The 18,100-nt window shown below is 42.4% G+C and overlaps 1 protein-coding gene across 1 annotated transcript; it reads left to right on the top strand.

Annotated features, from left to right (window-relative positions):
• The first annotated feature begins 7,593 nt into the window (after window positions 1-7,593).
• On the top strand, window positions 7,594-13,354 carry cldn15la (claudin 15-like a). Its single transcript, XM_072363465.1, has 5 exons — window positions 7,594-7,810; window positions 10,277-10,441; window positions 11,200-11,281; window positions 13,022-13,135; window positions 13,260-13,354. Exons 1-5 carry the CDS (start codon window positions 7,594-7,596, stop codon window positions 13,339-13,341), a joined length of 660 nt encoding a protein of 219 aa, XP_072219566.1. The 3' UTR covers window positions 13,342-13,354.
• Window positions 13,355-18,100: the final 4,746 nt, after the last annotated feature.

Genomic DNA, 18,100 nt, shown 5'->3' with positions numbered 1-18,100 from the left:
CGAACCAGGAAGTAATCTGTGACAGGATGCCTGAGTAGAAAGTTCTCAGGATCTCTGAAGAGGCCCTAAACCTCCTCAGGTGTCTCACTGTGCTTCACAATGACAGACAGACCTGAGGTCAGCAGGCAGCTTGCTCCACAGAACCGGACCACAGTTTATGAGGACTCCCGCAGCAGAATTGGATATAAATCTGGAGAACTGTCACCTGGTGACCTGAGAGGTCTGACTGGGTTAAACACATAGTGGGGCTGAACTGTGGAGAGGTTTATGGACTCTTATCAGGACACTGAAAGTGACGTTTACGTTTCTGGCTGCTGCTTTCTGAATGAGCCGAACGCCGTCTAACCGGCTTTATATGAACCCACTCCTCCAAGTCAGTTTTAGATGACAGATTCCAGACATCTGATGGATTTCTAAGCCATAGAAAGCAGATCTGCTAATGTTTGTAATATCTTGTTTTAAGTATATAATACCAAGCTTTCTGACTTGTGCTCACTGACAGCTTCATGACTGACCGACAGCTGCGTTACAGGATGATTCAAACGTCAGAATAACGGACCCAGAAGGGTCCTCCTGTTGATTAAAGATAACCTGAAACTTCTGTTTGTTGGACATGGAAAGAAGTCTGTTAGAAACCTGCTGATTTATTCATCAAACAGTCTTTGTGCAAAGAGCTGCTCACAGTGATTAAAGTCTAAGAAAACTCTGGTGAAGAGAAATGCTTTGAATGAATTCAGGAACCTTTAAAAGAGTTTTTGGAGTGAAAAACAACAGTTTGGAGGCGAGAGAAGACTTTCGAGAGGCTGAGGTTAAGGAGAGAAGGAAATATTTGGAAACTAGCGAGAAGAGATGTGAGCTGTTAAAATGTGATAGATTAGACCTGATCAGTTCATTATGGGGCACTTTTTCAAGCTAAAGTAGTGCTTTATAAGGTAATGCAAGGATACAATAAAGCTGAAATAAAATAAGTAAAAGAATGACCAAACTTATAAAAGATTCCAGTAAAATATCTATAAAATCAACCATTAAACTAAAAAGTCATATAAAAAACACATAAAGGACGAAACAGCATTAAAAAAAAAAAAGTTTGGTGAAATAAATGTGCCTTAAAGTCAAAGAGGCCGACAGAATTAGTTTGTGACTCAGTTCTTTTCAGCTGCGTTTGCATCAGCACAAAATACAGAAAACACCAGAAACCGGAGTGATTTGTGTCTGTCTCAGTCTTCCACCATGATGACACAAACACTGAGTGGTTTCTGATCCGAGGAGCCATCTCCGAGCTGCTCTGAGCAGGAAAGAAGGTGTGGCTGACCCACTTCTGTGTGCTGGGCCAGTTATGGATGCTGTAACAACCACAATCCTTCTGAAAATGTGGATAAAGCTGTTTTTGGATCAGTTTCATATTTTTATTTAACCTGACATGAAATCATTTTCCTCAGGTTTGTTTTCTATCTGTTCCCATCAGGCTGCTTCAGTAGAGAGAAGAAAGAGCGTGAAGCGGCAGACTTTGGACTCTCATCGTGATCAAATATTAACCCACCATAAAACCATAAAAGACTCACACAGCTAACTAACCTTCTGTTCTCCTGTTTGTCTGCCTGAAACCAGCACAACACAAACCCTGCTGCAGATTCATTCCTGCACTCCTCAGCTCTGTTTTCTGGTCCTTCGTTCAGTCAAATTCTACATATTTATATCGACATTTGATAATGAGTTACACAGGATTAACAGGAAGTTCCAGATTATTTCTATTACTGCTGATGATTCAGTTGCAGTTTAAAGGCTTCTTGTCCAAACTACTAAAGAATGTCGTGAATAAGACGAGGAAGGAAACTCCCTTTACTGCCGATATGGAGTTCTTCACTTCTTCTTTCCTCCATAACAGCTGATTCAGGTGGAGAAATCAGTGAGAAGTGAACTTTACTTCAGCAGGAATCTGAAGAGCAGAAGTGCTGCAGCGTCAGTTCCCCCTAATATATCATTTAATTACCTTAGAGTGGAAAAACAAGGAAACAATGAGATTGATGCTGAGCAGCAGCTGTGAGGAGACTCACCTCAGTTTCATAGCAATAACTGCTGCTGCTGCACCCGATTTCAGTTTCTGTTAACTCTGAACGACTGCATCTATTTTTACAGTATTCCTATTTATTTGTAATATGTGGTGATAATACATGCAGTGGAATGTGGTCCTGTTTGGGGGTTATATGTTGTCCTGTTTGGGGGTTATATATGGTCCTGTTTAGGGCTATATGTGGTCCTGTTTGGGGGTTATATGTTGTCCTGTTTGGGGGTTATATGTGGTCCTGTTTGGGGGTTATATGTGGTCCTGTTCATGGTTATATGTGGTCCTGTTTGGGGGTTATATGTGGTCCTGTTTGGGGGTTATATGTGGTCCTGTTCATGGGTTATATGTGGTCCTGTTTGGGGGTTATATGTGGTCCTGTTTGGGGGTTATATGTGGTCCTGTTCATGGGTTATATGTTGTCCTGTTTAGGGTTATATGTGGTACTGTTTGGGGGTTATATGTTGTCCTGTTTGGGGGTTATATGTGGTCCTGTTTGGGGGTTATATGTGGTCCTGTTCATGGGTTATATGTTGTCCTGTTTGGGGGTTATATGTGGTCCTGTTTGGGGGTTATATGTGGTCCTGTTTGGGGGTTATATGTGGTCCTGTTTAGGGCTATATGTGGTCCTGTTTGGGGGTTATATGTGGTCCTGTTCATGGGTTATATGTTGTCCTGTTTGGGGGTTATATGTGGTCCTGTTTGGGGGTTATATGTGGTCCTGTTTGGGGGTTATATGTGGTCCTGTTTGGGGGTTATATGTGGTCCTGTTTGGGGGTTATATGTGGTCCTGTTTGGGGGTTATATGTGGTCCTGTTCATGGGTTATATGTGGTCCTGTTTGGGGGTTATATGTGGTCCTGTTTGGGGGTTATATGTGGTCCTGTTTGGGGTTATATGTGGTCCTGTTTGGGGGTTATATGTGGTCCTGTTCATGGGTTATATGTGGTCCTGTTTGGGGGTTATATGTGGTCCTGTTTGGGGGTTATATGTGGTCCTGTTTGGGGGTTATATGTGGTCCTGTTCATGGGTTATATGTGGTCCTGTTTGGGGGCTATATGTGGTCCTGTTTAGGGTTATATGTGGTCCTGTTTGGGGGTTATATGTGGTCCTGTTCATGGGTTATATGTTGTCCTGTTTGGGGGTTATATATGGTCCTGTTTAGGGCTATATGTGGTCCTGTTTGGGGGTTATATGTGGTCCTGTTTGGGGGTTATATGTGGTCCTGTTTGGGGGTTATATGTGGTCCTGTTCGGGGGTTATATGTGGTCCTGTTCGGGGGTTATATGTGGTCCTGTTTGGGGGTTATATGTGGTCCTGTTTGGGGGTTATATGTGGTCCTGTTTGGGGGTTATATGTGGTCCTGTTTGGGGGTTATATGTGGTCATGTTTGGGGGTTATATGTGGTCCTGTTTGGGGTTATATGTGGTCCTGTTTGGGGGTTATATGTGGTCCTGTTCATGGGTTATATGTGGTCCTGTTCATGGGTTATATGTTGTCCTGTTTGGGGGTTATATATGGTCCTGTTTGGGGGTTATATGTGGTCCTGTTTGGGGGTTATATGTGGTCCTGTTTGGGGGTTATATGTGGTCCTGTTTGGGGGTTATATGTGGTCCTGTTTGGGGGTTATATGTGGTCCTGTTCATGGGTTATATGTGGTCCTGTTTGGGGGTTATATGTGGTCCTGTTTGGGGGTTATATGTGGTCCTGTTTGGGGTTATATGTGGTCCTGTTTGGGGGTTATATGTGGTCCTGTTCATGGGTTATATGTGGTCCTGTTTGGGGGTTATATGTGGTCCTGTTTGGGGGTTATATGTGGTCCTGTTTGGGGGTTATATGTGGTCCTGTTCATGGGTTATATGTGGTCCTGTTTGGGGGCTATATGTGGTCCTGTTTAGGGTTATATGTGGTCCTGTTTGGGGGTTATATGTGGTCCTGTTCATGGGTTATATGTTGTCCTGTTTGGGGGTTATATATGGTCCTGTTTAGGGCTATATGTGGTCCTGTTTGGGGGTTATATGTGGTCCTGTTTGGGGGTTATATGTGGTCCTGTTTGGGGGTTATATGTGGTCCTGTTCGGGGGTTATATGTGGTCCTGTTCGGGGGTTATATGTGGTCCTGTTTGGGGGTTATATGTGGTCCTGTTTGGGGGTTATATGTGGTCCTGTTTGGGGGTTATATGTGGTCCTGTTTGGGGGTTATATGTGGTCATGTTTGGGGGTTATATGTGGTCCTGTTTGGGGTTATATGTGGTCCTGTTTGGGGGTTATATGTGGTCCTGTTCATGGGTTATATGTGGTCCTGTTCATGGGTTATATGTTGTCCTGTTTGGGGGTTATATATGGTCCTGTTTAGGGCTATATGTGGTCCTGTTTGGGGGTTATATGTGGTCCTGTTTGGGGGTTATATGTGGTCCTGTTCATGGGTTATATGTTGTCCTGTTTGGGGGTTATATGTGGTCCTGTTTAGGGGTTATATGTGGTCCTGTTCGGGGGTTATATGTGGTCCTGTTCATGGGTTATATGTGGTCCTGTTCATGGGTTATATGTTGTCCTGTTTGGGGGTTATATGTGGTCCTGTTTAGGGGTTATATGTGGTCCTGTTTGGGGGTTATATGTGGTCCTGTTCATGGGTTATATGTGGTCCTGTTCATGGGTTATATGTTGTCCTGTTTGGGGGTTATATATGGTCCTGTTTAGGGCTATATGTGGTCCTGTTTGGGGGTTATATGTGGTCCTGTTTGGGGGTTATATGTGGTCCTGTTCATGGGTTATATGTTGTCCTGTTTGGGGGTTATATGTGGTCCTGTTTGGGGGTTATATGTGGTCCTGTTCAGGGGTTATATGTGGTCCTGTTCGGGGGTTATATGTGGTCCTGTTCATGGTTATATGTGGTCCTGTTTGGGGGTTATATGTGGTCCTGTTTGGGGGTTATATGTTGTCCTGTTCATGGGTTATATGTGGTCCTGTTTGGGGGTTATATGTGGTCCTGTTTGGGGGTTATATGTGGTCCTGTTCATGGGTTATATGTGGTCCTGTTTGGGGGTTATATGTGGTCCTGTTTGGGGGTTATATGTGGTCCTGTTTGGGGGTTATATGTGGTCCTGTTTGGGGGTTATATGTGGTCCTGTTTGGGGGTTATATGTGGTCCTGTTTGGGGGTTATATGTTGTCCTGTTCATGGGTTATATGTGGTCCTGTTTGGGGGTTATATGTGGTCCTGTTTGGGGGTTATATGTGGTCCTGTTCGGGGGTTATATGTGGTCCTGTTCATGGTTATACCAGAACCAGGAAGAAACCTCTGGCAGAACCAGAACCAGGAAGGGTGGCCATCCGTCTCGACCAGCTGGGGTTTGAGAAAACAGAAAAGAGGGAAAAGAGGGGAAAAACACCATAACACCATTCAAAGGATACCTGCTGGAACAGGGAAACACAAGTTAATAACCACAATAATGTCACATGGACATAAAATCATTTGAGAAATTAAACAGGGGGAAAAAGAGAGCAAAGTGAGGAAAGGTGTGACAGATGAGGTCCCCCAGCAGTCTAAGCCTATAGCAGCTTAACTATGGGATGTTTCAGGCTCACCTGAGCCATCCCTAACTATAAGCTTTATCAGAAAGGAAAGTTTCAGCCTGATCTTAAAGGTAGAGAGGGTGTCTGCTTCCTGAAGCCAAACTGGCAGCTGGTTCCACAGAGAGGGGCCTGATAACTGAAGGCTCTGCCTCCCATTCTGCTTTTAGGGGCCTGATAACTGAAGGCTCTGCCTCCCATTCTGCTTTTAGGGGCCTGATAACTGAAGGCTCTGCCTCCCATTCTGCTTTTAGGGGCCTGATAACTGAAGGCTCTGCCTCCCATTCTGCTTTTAGGGGCCTGATAACTGAAGGCTCTGCCTCCCATTCTGCTTTTAGGGGCCTGATAACTGAAGGCTCTGCCTCCCATTCTGCTTTTAGGGGCCTGATAACTGAAGGCTCTGCCTCCCATTCTGCTTTTAGGGGCCTGATAACTGAAGGCTCTGCCTCCCATTCTGCTTTTAGGGGCCTGATAACTGAAGGCTCTGCCTCCCATTCTACTTTTAGGGGCCTGATAACTGAAGGCTCTGCCTCCCATTCTGCTTTTAGGGGCCTGATAACTGAAGGCTCTGCCTCCCATTCTGCTTTTAGGGGCCTGATAACTGAAGGCTCTGCCTCCCATTCTGCTTTTAGGGGCCTGATAACTGAAGGCTCTGCCTCCCATTCTGCTTTTAGGGGCCTGATAACTGAAGGCTCTGCCTCCCATTCTGCTTTTAGGGGCCTGATAACTGAAGGCTCTGCCTCCCATTCTGCTTTTAGGGGCCTGATAACTGAAGGCTCTGCCTCCCATTCTGCTTTTAGGGGCCTGATAACTGAAGGCTCTGCCTCCCATTCTGCTTTTAGGGGCCTGATAACTGAAGGCTCTGCCTCCCATTCTGCTTTTAGGGGCCTGATAACTGAAGGCTCTGCCTCCCATTCTGCTTTTAGGGGCCTGATAACTAAAGGCTCTGCCTCCCATTCTGCTTTTAGGGGCCTGATAACTGAAGGCTCTGCCTCTCATTCTGCTTTTAGGGGCCTGATAACTAAATGCTCTGCCTCCCATTCTGCTTTTAGGGGCCTGATAACTGAAGGCTCTGCCTCCCATTCTGCTTTTAGGGGCCTGATAACTGAAGGCTCTGCCTCCCATTCTGCTTTTAGGGGCCTGATAACTGAAGGCTCTGCCTCCCATTCTGCTTTTAGGGGCCTGATAACTGAAGGCTCTGCCTCCCATTCTGCTTTTAGGGGCCTGATAACTGAAGGCTCTGCCTCCCATTCTGCTTTTAGAAACTCTGGGAACCACAAGGAAACCTGCAGCCTGAGAGCAAAGTGCTCTGTTGGGGAAATATCCAACTGTGAGATCTTTAAGATATGATGGAGCTCGGTCATTAAGAGCTTTATATGTGAGGAGAAGAATCTTAGATTCTAGTCCAGGCTGAGAGGCAGAGCTATTCAACACCGAAAACATCCATTTGGATACAACTTCTTTCAATAACGCATCTCAAACAGCTGTTATAGATACTAAGAAGTAAGTGGAAAGCACCTGAGAACAGAGCACTCCTCGGCCTTCTTTTTATTCCTCTGTTTTCCTGCCATAAAACAGCTTCATCTGCCACCTGTAGCTTTCTGTTTCAGCTGTTTGGCCTCCTGTCACCACGGCGGTGAGCTGTTTCTGAGGCGTGTCGGAGGACTTTCTGTCATCATCACCATCATCATCAGGGTCAGCTCTCAGTGAGGGTAACTGCAGGGAGTGGCCCTCAGGTTTATGGCCCCTGGTGGAGGGTAAAGTCCTTATGTTAGAGCCACAGACATCTCATTAACGGGACATAACCGAAGCAGAGAGACCGGAGCCTCCGACCGCTTCACCCTCTCAGGACTTTATTCTGACTGATTGAGACTCTGCTGCTGTTTTCAGCACATTAGTAGCAGCTGGATTTCCTCTGAGAGACTTTTCTGCTCAAGTGAGTTTCTGAGAACTTTGCCACCATGTCGACGGCTGTAGAGGCAGTTGGGTTCATCATGTGCATCATCGCCTGGCTGGTCACCGGGGCGTCGCTGGTTAACGACTACTGGAAGATTTCCACGGTGTCCGGCAGCGTCATCATCTCTCAGAGGCAGTTTGAGAACTTATGGCACGCCTGCGCCGAGAACAGCGGCGGCATCGCAGAGTGCCGCGACTTTGAATCACTGCTCGCCCTCCCCGGTAAGACGAGAGCGCCCAACACTGCATCTTTGAAATATAAGACGTCTAACAGCATAAAAAACCTGTTTAAACCAGACCTGCTGATGAGATGAACTGAGAAGAGTTCAGTTATCAGTAATGATCGGAAAGGATTGAGCAAATGTGCTGATTCATGCTTCAAATGAGCTGAAACATCTGTAGGATTGATCAAATGTGCTGATTCATGCTTCAAATGAGCTGAAATATCTGTAGGATTGATCAAATGTGCTGATTCATGCTTCAAATGAGCTGAAACATCTGTAGGATTGATCAAATGTGCTGATTCATACTTCAAATGAGCTGAAATATCTGTAGGATTGATCAAATGTGCTGATTCATGCTTCAAATGAGCTGAAACATCTGTCAGATCAAGCGATCAAGTTCCTCGTAAACTTCATAAAGATCAATAACTTGCAGGTAACAGGATCTGATCCGAAACTTTGGGCCAATCCAGGTGTCAGAAATACAGACTTTTTCAAAGCTTATCAGAGGTGTAGAAAACTGGGTCGGCGTGGCGCCGTTTTTAACCGACGGTTCAAAGGTTGGCGAGTTTACAGCCACGAGTTTCCCGCCTAAAACAGAGCGAAGATCCACTCAAACGCTTTGTTAAAAAGTGTTGAAACAAAAAAAGCTTTGAACCAAAGTCGGTGAAAATTAAAACCATTAAACTCGAGGTTCTTCTTCCTCCCGTTATCGCCATATGATGTCATCTTTTGGGCGCCATTTTGCACTTCCTGCTTTCAGAGGCCGTAAAATGGAGGGAACAAGCTGCATTCAGACAGAAGCAGTGGAGCTTCTGCTGCTGAACTTTGACTTTTAATGTGAGTTTAGATGGAAAATAAAGTGTTTTAATTGGTTTAAATTTGGCTCACGTCTGAGTTTGAGACGGATCAGTCACCTTTTGGGTTTCTGTAAATCCAACGTTCTGCAGTTTGCATCAAGCCCTCGTGATATATGAGACTTAATGTCCTCATTTACGCATCATTTGGTTCTGTGGAGCAGTTCTTTGGAAGCTCTGTGGCATGAAAACCCTTCTATGTTAAAGCCATAAAGGCTTTGAGCCGACCCCTGATGATCCCAGGTCGGTTTTACTGCTGTTTGTGGCAACCGACTCCCTCCTGAAACTCCCCGAGGATCATAAAAAAGGTGCGGCAGCTTTTTATGATCAGCAGAGGTCACTTTGTTAATAAGTCACCACGACAGATGTGAATCACACATTTATTGGTGCCCCAGTTTCTGCTTTGCATCTGAGTCACACGTTGAAACATTTAAATCAGTGGGTTCTAGCTTTTTGCTCTTTGTTTTTTATGCTGAGCTGCTGGATGAAGATGAGAATCTGATCAGTCTGGTTTTCAGCCAGTGAGGATGTAAAGTTTTAAGCATTTACCCTTAAAACAGTGGGTCATCACAGCTTTAACCTCAGCGAGCTGTGCTCCAGGAAGAGTTAAAACTCTGAGATTCACTTAATATGTTTCAGATAATCCTCTGAAACCTAATTCTGTTGGATTCTGAACTCATTTATTTGTACATTTTATTGTCTGGAAAGACCGAGTCTATCAAAGAATCCGAACTCCACAGAGCGTTAGAAACCTGCTGCTCATACCGCTGACATGTGACCATCAAACTTTCATTTATTTTCATCATCATTAGCAGGTAAACATTCATTGGAATGTAAACGGTTTGTTTCTTTAGGACAATATGTGCTCATTATTTTATAAGTTTTAGCAGAATCTTCTTCTTTGGGAAAAGAATCCAAAATGCTTTGAAGAGCGAATATAAAGTAAATATAAGAATTTATAGAGTAACGAAGGAGCTTTTGGATGAGGATTTACAAATGCTGAGGAGAGAAAGTAGATCCAAGGCAACTACAGCTAAAACAAGATAAAGTGACGGAGAACTCTAAATGTTCTCTGCAGGTCACAGATCATGTGATCTCAAAGGCTTTCTGACTCTCTGAAAAAGCAGTGAGACACACAGTTAAACCATAGAGTTAAACCATAGAGTTAAATCATAGAGTTAAACCATAGAGTTAAATCATAGAGTTAAATCATAGAGTTAAATCATAGAGTTAAACCATAGAGTTAAATCATAGAGTTAAACCATAGAGTTAAACCATAGAGTTAAATCATAGAGTTAAACCATAGAGTTAAATCATAGAGTTAAACTATAGAGTTAAATCATAGAGTTAAACCATAGAGTTAAATCATAGAGTTAAATCATAGAGTTAAATCATAGAGTTAAACCATAGAGTTAAATCATAGAGTTAAATCATAGAGTTAAATCATAGAGTTAAATCATAGATGCACCTTTAAGTGATGCTTGGATTTTCAGGCCTTTATTTTTCATATAAAACTGTTCAGATTTGTGTAATTCACTCAGTTGTTTTTATCCTCGCTGTATTTAGCTGCTCGGTTTCATTTCGTTAACGTCATCTCTCCCCGTCTGAAGGTCACGTGCAGGCGTGTCGCGCCCTGATGGTCATCGCCCTGCTGTTCGGCCTCGGCTGCCTGATCGTGTCTCTGCTTGGACTCAAGTGCATCAAGATCGGCTCGACCACGGAGCAATCCAAGGCCAAGATCGCCGCCTCCGGGGGAATTCTGAGCATCCTGGCAGGTGCGTACGCGGGCAGATTCAACCCCAAGCTTCCTGTCACAGCAAATAAGGCCAAAGTTAGCAGGAGGTTCACGGCAGAACTCTTTGGTTTCAGCTCTTTATCATGAAGATCCAGGGGAAACAAACTCAAACAGATCTGCTCACAGCCTGATCCTAACGCTTTAAAAGTGTAAAACGGATTCACCTTATGTGACCACATGTCCTCAGAGTGTTCACCTGGTCTTATTTACAGTGTAAATGGATAAAAAAGAAGTTTTAATCACTAAATTCCCCAGAAACACTAATTAACTCGAGGTAATAATCAGGAGCAATAAAGACGATGGAAGCAAATCAATGCAAGTGAAATACTCCGATTATTTTAGCTATTTTACCTAAAAAACAACCAAAAAATGTCAAATGCATCATCTAGAAGATGAGCAGCAGTGAGGAGGAGCCGGTTTTATCACATAGATCACCAGTAAAATGAAAATAATTCAGATTACGCATGAAAAGATGTGATAAAACGTTACCGATCCTTACCCAGAGCGTGCACCCATGTGTTGGAGCTCAGTCTCAACATATCTGAGAGTAACTGACGTGAGAAGTAAGGCAGGATGTAAGTTTTTCTTCCTGTGGTTGAAGGATGCAGAACAAACGGAGATCTGACCTGCTCTTAGACTTTGGTTCTGGGTTTAAACTCTGAGACAGAATATAAGCCCTAAAAATCGTCCTAAAACATCCCGAGGGCCTGCCTGAAGATGACTTTGTGTGTTTGGCAGGTCTGTGCTGCCTGATCGCTTGTTCCTGGTACGGATACCAGGTGGTTCAGGACTTCCACAACCCGCTGTACGGAGGCGTGAGGTCAGTCCACACAACACAAAGATTCACTCAGGAGAAGGTTGAGATCAGGCCTTAAAGCTGAAATAATGATCATTTAAACATGAAAAACTGTGTTTTTACTGGTCTTAAGAACTGCTTTAAACATGCAGTCCGTTATGTTCCCGCAGATTTAAGTCATTTTACGTATTTCCTCTTTTTCATTCCTTCATTCTTTCTTCTCACGTTACTAACAACTTTAACCCAAATTACAGAATATGAAACATCAATATTAGAATATTAGAAATAAAGATCTGTGACTGAAAATAAAAATATACACACACACACACATGGAAATAAAGCAGAATGTGTGGATTTGGATCATTTCATTGTTTTTATTTTAGCATTTTTATTTATTTATTATTTATTTGCCGTCATATTTTCATGTTTTTTTTATTCTTTTTAGTGTAAGTTTTGTACCTTTTAGTGTTAGTTTTGTACTTTTTAGTGTATTTTTGTACTTTCTAGTGTTAGTTTTGTAATTTTCAGTGTAAGTTTTGTACTTTTTAGTATAAGTTGTGTACCTTTTAGTGTTAGTTTTGTACTTTTTAGTGTATTTTTGTACTTTTTAGTGTTAGTTTGGTGTTTTATAGTGTTAGTTTTGTACTTTTCAGTGTAAGTTTTGTACTTTTTAGTGTTAGTTTTGTACTTTTTAGTGTATTTTTGTACTTTTTAGTGTTAGTTTAGTGTTTTATAGTGTTAGTTTTGTACTTTTTAGTGTAAGTTTGGTGTTTTATAGTGTTAGTTTTGTACTTTTCAGTGTAAGTTTTGTACTTTTTAGTGTTAGTTTTGTACTTTTTAGTGTTAGTTTAGTGTTTTATAGTGTTAGTTTTGTACTTTTTAGTGTAAGTTTGGTGTTTTATAGTGTTAGTTTTGTACTTTTCAGTGTAAGTTTTGTACTTTTTAGTGTTAGTTTTGTACTTTTTAGTGTATTTTTGTACTTTTTAGTGTTAGTTTAGTGTTTTATAGTGTTAGTTTTGTACTTTTTAGTGTAAGTTTGGTGTTTTATAGTGTTAGTTTTGTACTTTTCAGTGTAAGTTTTGTACTTTTTAGTGTTAGTTTTGTACTTTTAGTGTATTTTTGTACTTTTTAGTGTTAGTTTAGTGTTTTATAGTGTTAGTTTTGTACTTTTTAGTGTAAGTTTGGTGTTTTATAGTGTTAGTTTTGTACTTTTCAGTGTAAGTTTTGTACTTTTTAGTGTTAGTTTTGTACTTTTTAGTGTATTTTTGTACTTTTTAGTGTTAGTTTAGTGTTTTATAGTGTTAGTTTTGTACTTTTTAGTGTAAGTTTGGTGTTTTATAGTGTTAGTTTTGTACTTTTCAGTGTAAGTTTTGTACTTTTTAGTGTTAGTTTTGTACTTTTAGTGTATTTTTGTACTTTTTAGTGTTAGTTTAGTGTTTTATAGTGTTAGTTTTGTACTTTTTAGTGTAAGTTTGGTGTTTTATAGTGTTAGTTTTGTACTTTTCAGTGTAAGTTTTGTACTTTTTAGGGTTAGTTTTGTACTTTTAGTGTATTTTTGTACTTTTTAGTGTTAGTTTAGTGTTTTATAGTGTTAGTTTTGTACTTTTTAGTGTAAGTTTAGTGTTTTATAGTGTTAGTTTTGTACTTTTTAGTGTAAGTTTAGTGTTTTATAGTGTTAGTTTTGTACTTTTTGTGTATGTTTTGTACTTTTCAGTGTAAGTTTTGTACATTGTAGTCGATTGAAGCCTGGTTGTGTGTCCGCAGGTTTGAGCTGGGCACCGGCCTCTACATGGGGTGGGGCGGAGCCTCTCTGTCCATTCTGGGCGGAGCTTTACTCTGCAGCGCCTGTAAGAGGGCGTCACCTGGGGGCAAGAAAGGGTAATTACAAACACTCCTGCTGTTGTCTCTGTGTGTTTCAAAGACAGAAGTATTTTTGAGTTTCCTCCTCTCAGGAACTTAACTTAGACTCCGCCGTCCTGACTTTGTCCTTCTCGTTTTGCAGCGGTTACTATGGAAACCAACCACAAAAGATCTACACAGCGACAGCCAAGTCTGATCCAGATTCAGGCAGAGCTTACGTCTGAGCACACACATGCACACACATGCACACACGTGCACGCACACGCACACACGCACGCACACACACACACGGAGCAAATGTCTGATGAAGTGGAGCCGTTTTCTGTCCTTTTTCTTGTTTGTTTGAATAGTTTTTGAGCTTCGGTGTTGATGTAATGAATACAGATGGATTCGTTGATGATTGTTGATGATCTTGCTGAACTTGTCTGGAGTTTGTTTTTATCTGAATAAAGTTTATATTACATGACCAATTAGCTATTCTAGTGTTTTTTATATTGAAGTGACGGCGTGATTCTCATTTTCATCCATGTGCTGTGATATTGTCTTTATACGAATATTTATAAAAACATTTATTCTCCATTTCAATAAAGTATCTGTATGTGTGCTGCATGCAGTCAGTCTGAGTCTTTTGATGAGCTGAGTTATAAGTTTGAATTAAATCTGCATGATTCACATGAGCTGAGAGGCGACAACTTTCCAAACAGCAGGCAGAGTTTCAACAACAAAGCTGGAAAGTTCATCAGATAAATGTTCATTTTATCATTTTACCACAGACAAAAGTTAGCTGCCTTACCATAAAGGCTTTATGTTGCACACCCTGTGTGACTTTGGCTTCAGGTGCCTCAGTTTGGTCTCACACAGGCACTATCCTGGGCTTGAACTCGGGTGTTATCGTGCTCCATCTGAACCATCTCCAGCATCAACAGACCCTGCAGAGAAGAAGAGTCACAATGAAGGTGAAAAACCTCACGAGTTCATCTCCAAGCTTCTGTTTTTCATAGCTGCATCTATGAAAAACAGCAAAGAAAACACAGTTTGACAGACAGAAAATAGGATTTCTGCAGCAACAAGGTGATTCCCAAAGAGCTATTAGCTGAAAACTTGGCATATCTCAGCATGGTGTGCAGTGTGTCCTTAAAACATTTGAGGAAACTGGACAAGTGGAGGACAAAAGAAGAAGTGTCAGGCCTAAAAAACTATCTCCAGCAGATGAACAGGATCTGAAAGTGATGTCCTTAAGAAAGAGGAAAAAATCCAGCTGTGACCTGACAGGACCTGAGAGATGCATCTGGACCTTCAGCTGATCCATCTACTGTTGGCCCAAGCCAAGGTTTAAACACACATCCTTATGTACTCTCCCACATTGATGAATATTTACACCAGTACTTCCCCTGTGATGCCGACCCATCCAGGGTGCAGCAGCCTGCCACCCAACGGCAGACGGATGCAGAAATACTTGCATACATGCCCTCACACCTCGATTCACACGCTAATGAACACGTTCCTGCATACATGTAAGAATACACGCATAAACTCACTCATCAGTGCTGCTTTGATGTCCTGAAAGACTCAAACTGAGAAGTGTTGATTCTTCAGTCTCTCCAGACGTTTGGTTTGTTTGCTTCGCAGCGTTTTAGCATCATAGGCTTTGCTTTGTGTAACTATGGACTTCTTCATTCTAACTGATCTGCTTCATTGTGAGTTCTGTGTGGTTACTTTTATATCGTGTCTGTTTTCGTCTTTTTTATTGATTTTTAGGTTCATTACGGTCATTTAAGGCATGTTGATGGTTGTTTTGCATCTTTTCAAGTTGTGAGCCGTGTTTTAAATCTTAAGTACACCTGAAAATGTTTCTGGGTCTGTTTTCTCTGTGTTAAAGATGGAAAAAGCTGTGATAAGAACAGACGACCCCATGTGGGTGTGTGTGCTGTAATCTCCTGTGTAATAAAGATGATTAATGCACTGCAGTAATCCACCAATGCCTCCACCTGCTGACAGGCAGGACAGTGGATTAAAGTCTACCTGCAGACACGTGCACACACTCTGCAGACTGGATCAGACCGGCTGCACAACCTTCAGGCCGCCGTGCACAAACTCCACAGCTCAGAAGTCTGAACACATCTTCACTGCATGTGCACACTCAAAACCAGCCTGGAAAACAAACTTAAACGCTTCTTTACCTTCTTTAACTTCATTTATCTGGTGGATTGAGTTTCTTTGCACCCAACGAAAGATATAAAACACGTTTGTTCGTGTTACATTTCATTCTTGGACAGTATTGTGCCACTTCCTGTTTTTTATGAATATGTCTGGGAATAAGAGCAGAGATTTACTGAAACATGTTAAACCTGAACATAAACCCAGAATCTGAGGCAGAAACAGAGTTTTTCATCAGTTCTCAGCAGCTTTAAAGTGAATCTCTGGTCTGAGCTCCTTTATTCTCCAACACAGCCTGAACCCTCTGAGACAAGCTTTCTGTCATTTCTTTAAGGAGTCTTCAGGAATAGTTCTCCAGGCTTCTTGAAGGACATCCCAAAGCTCTTCTTTGGATGTGGGCTGCCTTTTGTTCCGTTCTCTGTCAGATGATCCCACACTGCTTCAATAATGTTGAGGTCCGGGCTCTGGGGAGGATTCATCCCTCCATAAGACCTGTTGCCACTGATTTTCAGTCCACTTCTTGTGTCATTTGGCATAGCTCAGCCTTTTCTCCCTGTTTCCCTTCCTTAAGAACGGCTTCTTGACAGCCACCCTTCCATGGAGACCATTTCTGATGAGGCTTGGGCCAACAGTAGATGGATCAGCTGAAGGTCCAGATGCATCTCTCAGGTCCTGTCAGGTCACAGCTGGATTTTTTCCTCTTTCTTAAGGACATCACTTTCAGATCCTGTTCATCTGCTGTAGATAGTTTTTTAGGCCTGACACTTCTTCTTTTGTCCTCCACTTGTCCAGTTTCCTCAAATGTTTTAAGGACACACTGCACACCATGCTGAGATATGCCAAGTTTTCAGCTAATAGCTCTTTGGGAATCACCTTGTTGCTGCAGAAATCCTATTTTCTGTCTGTCAAACTGTGTTTTCTTTGCTGTTTTTCATAGATGCAGCTAAAGAAATGGGAACAAATGATGTGTCTTTGTGACAGGCTGCTGGTAACAAAGAGCCTAAAGATCCAGTTTAAAATGGCTTCTTTGCTAAGTTGTCTGTTCTGTGTCGACACAACACTGGTTCATCCCTTGAGTTAGGAGCCTTTTTTCTGTCTGAATGGTTCATAGCTCAGAGTTAAGTGGCTTAACAAAGAAAAAATGGACTGAAAATGAGTGAAAAAGCAGAAAATGTCCAAAGAAAAACTGTGAAAGAGCTTCAGAAAGCTACAGAACTTTTGATCAGGACACTTTATTACAGGAAAGTCTTTGGAGGGAAAATATAAATACTTTTGTCTTTGTGGGGCTGCAGTCTGTCACCATTTTTTAAACAAAGAAACTTAATTAATTTGCAGGGATTAAAAGAGAAAGCTGAAGTTAACTGGAGGAGAGTGCAGGTCACGTGGATAAAGCGAGAGCTCTCTTCTCCGTGTCTCTGTTTAATCTGACTGCGATGTGCTGACTGAGGTGGAACCAGCGCCAATCCTCTCAGTGGCTCATTCACAGGAAGCCTGCGTCCGCCTGGATGCTGCGCTTCAAGGGGAGGAGAGTAGCACCGAGGGCGGGTCAAAGTTCACAGCTGAGTCGCCCGATTGGCTGAGAGGGCCCGTGACGGACAGCAGGTGTGAACATATAGAGCGTCTCTGACTGACGGGGGTCTCCTCCTCTCCTTCATCATCTCAGCCGCCACCCCTGCAGCACAGGTGAGTCGCTCTGATCCCGACAGCATCTGAGGCGTCACTTTTATTCATTTAAGTGGAAGTTTGAAATGAGCAACACTGCTTTCAGAAACGATTTACATGTATTCTTAATGAATCATGCAGAAAACCGTCCAAGTCTAGTATTTTAACACGTGTTTTTCATATTTTCAGCTAAATGAGTCGTTCTGCAGGTGGATTATAGTTGACTTTATTTTGGCAGCACTTTTCCCTTTTACTGTCAGTAAAATCAGTGAAAAGTAGAGCAGAATGGCTCATTTTTCCAGCCTAAAAAGGGATCTGAATCAGGTTTGCTACAGACGTAAGCATGACAGAAGCTAAAGGTTTCATTTGTGCGTTTTCTACACCTTTTATCCGTTTCTGTTGCACTTTTTGCTTTTTAAAGGCAGGATTTCTCTCGCTGGTGATATTTGTAGAGACGGGGCTGCTGTTGTTTGCAGTGAGGAGAGGTGAAAAGCATCTGAGAGGCTTTTAACAGGATTAAGAGGCTCAGCAGAGTAAAGGCCGATTAAATCTCGTGGTCATTTCGACTCAATTAACTCGGCAAGAGGGAAATCGTTCATCTATGTCCACAGAGAGCAGATAAGAGAGAAGCTCTGTTCTGAAATAAAAAGTGTGTGTAGCCATGGTGAAAGTGTTTGGTTTCCGTGGAAGTCGCTGTGTTTGTTTGCTGTTCGTCATGATTGTGTGTGTGAAAACATTGTGTTTTAATCCTTATTTTCCTCTGTGGTGCGCTTTGCTGCTGTATTCTGCTGCGCCACTAGAGGGAGACAAAACGGAACCAAGGCTGATGCTTTGCTGCTTTCTCTGAGGCAGCAACATCCAGAAACTATGTCCTGCTCAGTGTAGGAGACAGAATACACCTTTAGTCGTTCGCATAGGGACTATTTCTTTGGCTGAAAGTAGTTCCAGTGAAAGAATTCGGTGTTATTTTCAGCCCCTTTGATACAGAAAGAATAAACCTGCTAATATTGAGCTTCTGAGGACAATGGGGCAATGTTTCAGTGGCCCTCAGTCCTGCAGTAATCATCTTTTTATCAGCTCTGGCTCTGATTTGCATTGATGGGAACGCAGCACCAGGAGGCACCTGCTAATTTCTGCCACACCAGAGTGGGCACGGCTCAGTTT

The sequence above is a fragment of the Leuresthes tenuis genome, unplaced genomic scaffold (genome assembly GCF_036924035.1).
Source record: "Leuresthes tenuis unplaced genomic scaffold, fLeuTen1.0.hap1 SCAF_14, whole genome shotgun sequence".
NCBI lineage: Eukaryota > Metazoa > Chordata > Actinopteri > Atheriniformes > Atherinopsidae > Leuresthes > Leuresthes tenuis.
Note: the sequence above shows the minus strand (reverse complement) of the source record. Positions and strands in the feature narration are given on the sequence as shown.